Raw genomic sequence first — 10,129 nt, forward strand, 5'->3', positions numbered from 1 at the left:
TATATATATATATATATATATATATATGTTTCTTTTCTATTTATCATACAATCGCTCTCTCTGAAAAAAAAGCGATAAAAGCGACTTACAATTAGATTAACTAACCATTCTATGATATTATACTATTGATATACAATATTAAAGCCAAATTTCTCACTTTAAGTCAAATTAAAAACTGAAGGCACATGTATTACAACACATTTTCTGACCGTCTGTATCCCTGAGTTACATCGCGGTCTTACGGTATCACATTAATTAATAATTTTATATAATAAAATAAATAAGATACATTATTTGATATATACAAAGAGACATTGATTTTATTTTTTTATAATAAGTAATAACTATTTGTAGACATCATATCGAAGTCGATCCGATATCAAGGCCCGTTAAGATGAAATATCGTTCTTGTAAACGTTTCATATGTGACGTTAGACATGCATTTTCTATGTACAAATCCTTCACCAATATATCAGCACTCGCTAATTTATCAGCCTATTGAGATAAAGAGCATAATGATAGAAATTTATTTTATTCAGCAGTTTAATTTTTACATTAGCTTTATCATTAAAGTTTAGCTTTGATTAACCATTCTGTATATTTCAAAATTAATGCATATTTTTAAAAATATCTATTAATTTTCTACGTACCTGATCAACAGTTGTTTGAACCTGTATGTGAAGATTTTCTTGGGTATTACGAAGAAGGCACTGTAATTCGCATACTTCCATCTGGTGCTGCACCATAATACCTGTGGAAAAATAAATTGCAATAATTTTTTTAAATTCTTTAAATTTAAAACCTTGAACCAAAAGAGAATAATCTTTCATACAAACATATAATCTTGGAAGAGAAAGATGTATTAAATTATTTTATAATAATGGTATCGCACAAAATAAATAAAAAAAGAAAAAAAAACTTACGTTGCAATAATTTTTCAATGTACTGCCGCTGTTGTTTAATATAACGCTGCAAATGCCGTTTCTTGCGTTCTTGTGCATAAAGTTTCATTTTTAAGTTTTGAAAAATGTTTAAATCGACGCAATCTACTTGCTGTTGAACATTATTCTGTGAGCACGTACAGCTGCTTTCTTTCAGTACATCACGTATCAATTTAAATTCTGATTCGCACTTATCGTCCTCTTTCATTGCCAACGTGGTTTTATCAGTAATATGTGAACTATTGTGATATAACTTTGGATCTCTACTTATACCTTTTATTACTTTCACAGGGCATTCAGTATGCGTATAATACAGATTATGACCGTCAATGTGATCACCTTGTTTCAACAATCTGTTGAGATTGTTAGATAATGGAAATTCCACCGAAGTATGACATGGTTGATTATTTGTGCCACATAAATCCATATTTACGAATATTTCGTTCGTTGATAGAATACTAGACATACTGGAAGATTTACAGTGTGATGAATCTGAGAATGTTGCTAAAGAAATTTCGTCTGGGACTTGTACGTAGGAATCATTTGTAATTGGTTGTTCTACCAGTCTTAATTTTTCACGCAAATCTCTTATTTCTAGACTCTTCTGAGAAATGTTGTTTTCAGTTTTTATCTTCCATTTCTCAAATTCTTCCTCGAGATCTATATACTGAAATGTTAAAGATACAAAAATATTTTTATCAATATATAAGTGAATGTGTGCAATGCATGCAATAAATGAATGCAAATGTTAAAGATGCAAAAATATTTTTATCAATAAAATAATATGAGTGTGTGTATGTGAGCATAATAAAACGCATATGTAATGAAATATTTCGAGAACAAACACAGATTTAAGTACAAGTGAATACAAGATTTTATCTCACCTGTTGTTCCAAGTTAAACTTTTCTTCTATGGGAGACAACCGTCCGTTACTTTTTAATTTATCTGAGGGACTGATTAATTCCTCGTACTCTGTTATTTTATTAATAAGCTCGGCAAGTTTGTCGTCACTTATTTTTTGTTCTTGTTCAAAGAGCTGTCTTTCCTCTTCTAATTTGGCAGCCCAATAATCTTCACATTCTTCATATTCTGCTTTTAATAAGTCTAAACTTCGTTCGAGTTCTTGACAACGCTCGTTCAATTGCTTCTTCTCCATCTCTAATAATTCTACGTTTGTTGTCATTGTCATTGTCATTCTTGGAACGACACTTTCGACTTCTGTAACGTTCGGACAACTATTTCTCTCTCTGCTCTCTCTAGTTTTGCATTGATCCGTATATATATGATGTTCTTCTTTTCGCGGTGGGTAATCTCTAAGACTCGTTGCTTTATTTTGCGTTAGATTTTTTACATCTTGACTAGTGAAATTATCCAAATCCGTATCTTCTGCGCTATTTGACGATGTAGTCGTACGTTTCGTGGCGGTAGGTGGCTTATTTAGTATTTTCGAAACAACTAAATCTCGCAAGGACTCATTAGCTCGTTCCTCACATTCCATTTCAAGCTCAGACGCTATACTTTCTCCAAAGTCTTGCTGCAACGTGAAACAACGTGGCGCAAAGTTCGATCGCACGCCAGTGATTAATTTCGTTACACTATCTCTCAAAGCACACCTCTCTGGCAAGCATTTTATATTCGTTGATAATACTCTTTCCAGATCTTTTATAATTACATCTTCAATTGTATCTCTTTTGTATTTCTGCATTGTATCAGACCTGGATATGTCTGGATCGGTCTGACCTTCGTCTACCGATATGATTCCAGAGCCAAAAGACGTTTTATCATTGATCTGTCGATCTACTTGATACTCCTGTGTGATCATACTCATATAGTTTTCATCTTCATTGTTATCAAGTTGTAAATCGTACGCCAAAGACGACGGTATCTCGTCGTCGTATCTCGTAACATTTTCTTTGCTGTAACATTTGAAAGTTTCCAATTCTGCACCAAGTTCGTCATTTTGATCTCGCAAAAGAGTCACTTCGGACTGCAATTGTTTAATACGATCGACGAAGAAATTAACTTGCTCCTGTTGCTTAGCTTCTATACTTTCTATCTCATCGTGCTCAGCGTCTAATACTTTTAGTTGAGTTAACAAATCGTTATTAGATTGCCGCAACTTTTCAATCTGACCAACAAGAGTTTTATTTTCCGCTTCGAGCATTTGACTTTCTTGCAAAATATTTACAACTTTATTCTTCATATCGTGATTTTCCTTTTGTACCGTCTGTAATTGATCGTCCTTTGATTTTAGAGCCGCAGCATCCATCTCCCGTTCGATATTAAATTGATCCGACAATTCTTTCGTAATTTCAGCATAACGTTGTTCGCTCTGTCTCTGCAAATCTTTCTTCGTCTTTTCCAGTTGAATATGATATTCATCAATCTCCTGTGCCAGTAAATTTGCCCGTTCGTTAGCCTCCAACATGTCAATTCGCATCTTCTCTTTTTCCACTTTCATGTTGTCTATTATAGCAATGAGATTGCGTTGCTCATCCTGATGGGTAATCATCATTTCTCGTAATAAACTAATATGAGTCTGAATGGTACTATTATTTAACGATTCATTCAAACTCTTGAGTTCGTCGCATATGATATTTGTTATTTCTGCAAGACTCGTATTCAAAGTATCAAGATCTCCACTGGACGATAGTGTGGTTGCATTAGAAACACCAGCGACTCTTTCCTCTTTATCCGAATCTCCATTAGCATTCTGCATCGGATTAATTTCACGAGATGCACGAGATGTATTAAAATCTAATGTATTTACATCACATTTTACAATACTGTCGTGAGATGCAGCATCCTTTCGCAAAATCTCAACATTTTTTCTTTTTTCAAATATAATTACAAACTCATCGAAGCTTATCAATCCATCGCAATTGTGATCAAGACTCTCAAAGATAGATTCTGCAATCTGTTTCGGGAGTTGTGGAATTTCTAAACAACTCGAGATAAATTGCATTGTCGCAGGATCTGTGTTTCCTCTGGTTAAGTAAATCTTAATTTTCTCCCATAAGTGTGTCAGTCTATTCTCATCCATTGTAACGACAGCTTTCATATCTTGAAGATGAACCCTCGATGAAGCACTCGTGACCAATGGTAAACTGACTTGACTTTTCTCAATATCAAGATTGGATATATTTAAATTATGGTATGGCTGTACAATATATTGCTTATCGCTGATTAAACCATGGAATTTTTTCAACAAGAGTAAGAGACCATCTCGAAATTCATGAAAGGATATCGTCTGTTTAGTTGGATGATGTTTGCTAATGCATAATTTCAATTCCTCGATCAATTCGCTGAGGTGTAATTTATTGCAAATAGAAAACAGATCATTCTCATCAAGTTCATCCTCTCCTTTCGTCAAACAACTTTTAAATACAGCAAAAAGCTGTTGCTCATAAAGATCATTGTTGTGCTCAGCCATGTTCTTTTCTCATGATTTCCTAATTAATTAATGCTTACTTCCATAACATATATCTGCAAGAAATAACAGAAATCTTGTGCATTATGTTACAGTAAATACATACTTTATGTTGCGCACACACACACACACACACACATACACACACACACACACACACACACACACACACACACATACATATATATAGATTCAAATTATGTACTTCTTTGTGCATATGCAATACAAATCTGTACGTCAAATGACTATTTCTATCAAACATAGCTAATAAAACTTGTGATTAAAGACAAAACTGTAAAAAAATCTCATAAAAATTGCTGTGTGTATGTGCTGCTATGTGTACACACTGGAATATATAAACAATGTTTATTTTTTTATACTAATACTCGGAATGTGATTTATATTCGTTGTCTCCTCTCTCTCTCTCTCTCTCTCTCTCTCATACAATATAATTTCAATTCAGTGAAGGGCTTTATCATATTAGTGCTAAATTGTCATGTTAGTGCTAAATTAATTTTGATCATGATAAACTGCAATGAGAACTTGTGTTTCAATATTCTCAATCTAACATAGTCAAGATAATATAATAAATAACGAAGAAAATAATGGAAAACTTGATTACGATATTTTGTGTTGAGCGAGACTCAAATGTGAAATACACATGCACAAAAGATTTATGCATACATGATATTAAGGTTAATCGTGAAGGATCGTTATTAACCTATCAATTCTATCCACGTATTACTTTTATAAAAGGTTATTCTTTATAACATCAAATTTTACAAATTCATCAAGTTTTTGGATTATGTTATTTAAATAACGTACTTTATTTAACACAAAGATACTCCAATACGAACTAAAGCTAGTTAATTGTTTTCGACACTGGCACTTGAAACTTTAACATAAGGGCTGCGTTCCGCAAAGCGCATCATGCGCAAGATTTATCTTTTTATCTTTGTTTAACGTTTGATGAACAACAAGGACACCATGATATATCGTGCGCATGATGCGCTTCGCGGAACGCACCCAAGTAGTTGACATCCTACGACATCCGACCAGCGACCACACAACTGGCTTTTTCTATATTCGAATTCTTCTTGAGAGAGAATACTCCTGGCGTATAAAATAAAATCTATCCACTGGCGCCTCCATGCATGTACACGTTGAACCACGTAGCCACGGATATTTTCGACGGATAACATAAGTATGCGTATGTATGTATGTACATACATACATACATACATACGTATGCATGTATATACATACATACGTAACATAATACATAACAATTTTTTTATACATATAATAAAACGCACAACTTTGTTACAGGCAACAAAGTCGAAACATTTGCCAATTATCTTTTGTACTTAAAAAAATAAAGTAATTTTATATAAAACAAATTATTAACATTTTTATGAATAACTCGACATTTCTTTTATATATACATATGTATATAAATTTTTTTTAAATATATTTACATTTCTTGTACATACATACATACATATGTATATGCATGTATATATGTATATTTGCCAGTAAATTTTCAACAATCTCTATATTACATATTCTACTTGTATTTGCAGCGATTAATAAATCGACGAAAAGTTTGTATTTGCATATGTAACTCTTTTATACGTATCGACCAAGTTTTTACAGTTTAGCAAATACAAGATTAATTAATTAAATGTAACGCTAAATATATTTGTCTGCAATAAATATGACAACGTTAACTTACTATAATAAATATGATAAATAATAATATAGATAATAATGATAAATAATATATATATTTATATCTATATCAATTAAATTATTTACACATACAAAATGTAAAAAATTGTTAAAGCTATAACACACACACACACTCACATACACACACGCGCGCGCGCGCACACATGCACATAATTAAAACTAGCAGCAATAGCATCTCAACAAACAGATTATTATTATTATATATTATAACTGCAATAATGTAGCAACATTATAACATTTCTGTAATGACGTAGCTGGGAATATTGTAGACATTGCAGTTCTAATCTATATCTGCTGAAATGAATGTAGCCGCAACAGCAGAAATCATCACTCTTTTGACTTACAATTTAAAATAATATCGTTTTCTTTTTTTTCTGTAATGCACAGACAATACTTGCAAAAGGTAAAAACAGTATATTACTTACATTTTATAATCTATTTGATATATCATTAGCATTTTCTTTACTATTTGCAATTCGCGAGCCAAACTGGAAAGCTCTTTTAGGAAAATTAGCTGTACATTGAAAACCAATCTTACAGGCTAGCAAACGTAATAATAACTTATCTCCCAATCCACTTGGCATTTTTTCAGTCGGATAACATCTGCCAATAATTTATATATTCATTAGTAATAATAGCTACTAATTGTAGTTTACTAATATTTAAATTTACCTCTCCCATGGTTTTATACGCTGCACATATTTCACTAGATTTTCGTCGAGATACGGCAAACGGGATTGTTTCCCATGATCAGAGACAATCCGATCGTCCCGACCTAAATTTCTTTCGGAAATCCTGGCCAATTCGATATTTAATTCTTGTACCAGCGCATCCCATCCTTTATGTCTCAATATAGTTCTATGTCTCATGTATCCACCAAATAATTCATCAGCGCCTATACCTAAAAGCAATATCCTGCATGGCGACTCATACGCTTCGTTGCATGGGTAGAGAACACCTTTTGCTCGACTTGCAAACCACATGGCACACCCTAGACTCTCATCCAGGATTGTACATAATGGATGCAATAAATCACAAATTCGCGATGCACGATACAGCTGCAATTCCACTTGCGTAATGTTACACTGAAATAAGCATTGTAATTAGAAATATGGTTTCACACACACAAATACACACGATACCTTTTTTTTCTTTTTTTTTTTGAAAAATATATCGAAATTCAAGAACAATATTTCGAACATTTAGATACTGTACTTGTATAAAATTCCATTTCCTGTTGGGACAAATTTGCAATAATTCCGAGTATGTTTGTCGTCCAGTTTTTCTGTCTGGTACATCATATTTTTGCGTTGTATTTCCCTTTTCGCTGTGACTTGTGTTCTGGTTTGTGCTTCCAGATCTTTCAAATGCAACATTAATAAGATCGATACTTTCGTCTTCTGGAACGTATTTGTCAGCAATTGCTGTTAAAATTGCTGAGTCTAAGCCACCAGAAAATAATATACCGATTTTGGAATGGGTGCAAGTAACACTTTCGCCGCTTAGCACGATTTTCATGCAGTTATTGCAATAATTTGGTTTCTTTTTTACTCTGATTTTCACAGACTGATGCAGGAGTTCCGTCAAACATTCGACTCTTTCATTTACCTCTGCATTTTTCAATAGATATTGCAATACTTCATTAAAATTCTTACTACATGGTACATTTTCTAGATATTCCACATCTTTTGGATTAGGATGCAGATGTAAATTTATCAGCGCCGACGAACAAGTGTTCAATATAGTCTCTTTAATGTCAATATCTACATTTAAATTTGTCTCCAAAATTTCAATAACATCCGTAAACCTCAAGTCAGGTTCTTTCCATGGATAGCATGCTAAATTTATTCGTGACGTATTTAAATTTATTGCAAAGATACCTATAGCTGGTACTTCTACAATTCCCCTAATTTTTTTATTTGCAACTGAGGCTAAAGTCAATGAATTTGTTTTGTTATCTACTTTCAAAAGTAAACTGTGCCGTCCGATAATATCTCGTCCAAAATATAACATATTGCTTGATTTTTGATAGTACACTAAACAGTAAGGGCCTTCGATCTTTCGAAGCACAGACATGATATCTGTAGTCGATTGTAATTCGGCTAATATGATATTTGTATCACAAACATCGTCTTTTGCCTAAAACAAACATGGATTATTATGGCATTTGTTGGACAATTGCAATTATTACAATACGTGTAATAATTGCTTATACACACGCATAAATATTGGTTAATTATCTATATTCTCTTTAATTGTAATTTTTTTGTTCAAAGGACTCAGAATTGATCACGAGTTCAATTTTACTTTTGTATTTTTTACACACTTGTTCAGAGATGTCCCAGCCAGAGGTGTCCCAGCATCATTTTATTCAACATTCAGTCAGAACAAAATAAGGATAAAATGACACTGAGGAGTGATATTTCTGAATGCAGCTACTATGATTTAATATTGGATATTTTGCACATCATTAAATTGAAAATTATCTTTAATATTTATTAAAAGCATTGATCGAAATATTCCATACATATGATTTACATACCAAACAACCCGAGAAAAGATCTCCATTCCAAAGTAACAAGTTATCATTATCATCCAAACTTGGTTGCATCGTTATTCTTAATCCTTGCATCCATAACACTGCGGCAGCAAAATATCCGTGCCAGTCATGACTCAATGTCAAATGTTTCTCCATGAAATAATCAGGGCCTCTTGCAGATATTGCATCCTTGCAAATATTCCACTAAATAATAGAGATAAATTAAATCAAACTATTGGGAAAAATATACATTTATTACGTTTATTACAATTATGTACGAATGTATCATACAACGCGACAAGCTTCTTTTGCATCTGTTGTTGAATTAAGTAATTTTTCAAAAAATACAAAATATCAAACTCTCATCATAAATTTTCACAAAAGTAGCACACAATTTATATATTTAAATGCACAAGTGCTAAATTTAGCAAAAAATTTCTATTGTTTCTTTCATTCTATAAGAGATAAAATATTGACACAATTTCACATATACCTAAACTTTCGTTGTAAAATTCTTACAGAAACCTAAGCTGTTCTTTTGGTCAGACATTTTTACTGCATTCTACATATTTTTCTATTCGTTTTTCTTCTTTTATATTCAAATATCACAATTATAATATATGTTTAAAATCAAGTTTTAAAGGAATGTAAATAAGAGTTACAGTTAGATATATTGTTAAAAAAAATGTATATAAAATCGAAGATAAAATTATATATTTATTAATCTCATAATTTTTCAAAATAATTTTTATCTATCAAAATTATTATTGTTCGACTATAATCTCCTTCATATAGAAATAATAATTTCAAAATTCTTTTCAGATAAAAATACAGTATTGCATATAAAATGGAGAATCTAATCAAAAGAAACAAATTTTTAGTTTCTAATAAGAAAAAAAAGAAAAATAATATGGTTTACATTTTTGAAAATTCTAGGATTTAATAAAATCTAATTGCATTTATATTTTCAATAATTGGTCATAACGTTTGTACCTGTTTAGAGGATTCAGAGTCTTGTCCGGGTTGATATATAGAACAAAAAATTCCACACATTGTGATGCCAGCACGAGGAAAACTGATATATTGTATACAATTTTATCACTGGAAAGAATGTATAAAGAGAATAAAAAAAAACACACAAAACAAAATTGGAGGCAAAACTAATACAATCGATGCTAATTGTTAGCAATTTTTAATCTGTGTTCTGACTTCTGAATCTAGAATCTGCTGTCAAGGTTACAAGCATTCATACTGGCAGTGCAGTCAGGGAGAAGCATGCTTCTCTCCTCTCTGCGCTGCAGCTTTGAGTATACATATAGACATGGAGGGGTAATATTGGCTCGAAAACTGTGTCCAAGATGTGTGCGAGAGAGAAAGGTAGACGAGTAATGTTCGTCCTTTGTGCGCATGCGTCCATCATTCAACAGACAGAGAGGACGAAGCATCACGTGGTATCGCTCGTATAC

The 10,129-nt window shown here is 32.2% G+C and overlaps 2 protein-coding genes across 3 annotated transcripts; both read right to left on the reverse strand.

Moving 5' to 3' along the window:
* Positions 1 to 302: 302 nt before the first annotated feature.
* LOC105449040 (interaptin) lies at positions 303 to 5,804 on the reverse strand. Of its 2 annotated transcripts, none has more exons than XM_011688034.1 (5): positions 5,399 to 5,804; positions 1,826 to 4,428; positions 924 to 1,608; positions 651 to 751; positions 303 to 495 (listed from the first exon to the last, which is right to left on the reverse strand). In XM_011688034.1, exons 2-5 carry the CDS (start codon positions 4,373 to 4,375, stop codon positions 358 to 360), a joined length of 3,474 nt encoding a protein of 1,157 aa, XP_011686336.1. In that variant the 5' UTR covers positions 4,376 to 4,428; positions 5,399 to 5,804; the 3' UTR covers positions 303 to 357. The 2 variants fall into 2 exon arrangements, with proteins under 2 accessions (XP_011686336.1, XP_011686334.1); XM_011688032.1 differs by lacking the exon at positions 5,399 to 5,804 and adding an exon at positions 5,198 to 5,389.
* A 686-nt stretch (positions 5,805 to 6,490) lies between these two features.
* On the reverse strand, positions 6,491 to 9,973 carry LOC105449041 (asparagine synthetase domain-containing protein 1). The gene is made up of 5 exons (XM_011688035.1): positions 9,657 to 9,973; positions 8,667 to 8,867; positions 7,340 to 8,263; positions 6,797 to 7,209; positions 6,491 to 6,727 (listed from the first exon to the last, which is right to left on the reverse strand). Exons 1-5 carry the CDS (start codon positions 9,714 to 9,716, stop codon positions 6,553 to 6,555), a joined length of 1,773 nt encoding a protein of 590 aa, XP_011686337.1. The 5' UTR covers positions 9,717 to 9,973; the 3' UTR covers positions 6,491 to 6,552.
* Positions 9,974 to 10,129: the final 156 nt, after the last annotated feature.

Source organism: Wasmannia auropunctata, unplaced genomic scaffold (assembly GCF_000956235.1).
Source record: "Wasmannia auropunctata unplaced genomic scaffold, wasmannia.A_1.0 LD336078.1, whole genome shotgun sequence".
Classification (NCBI taxonomy): Eukaryota; Metazoa; Arthropoda; class Insecta; order Hymenoptera; family Formicidae; genus Wasmannia; species Wasmannia auropunctata.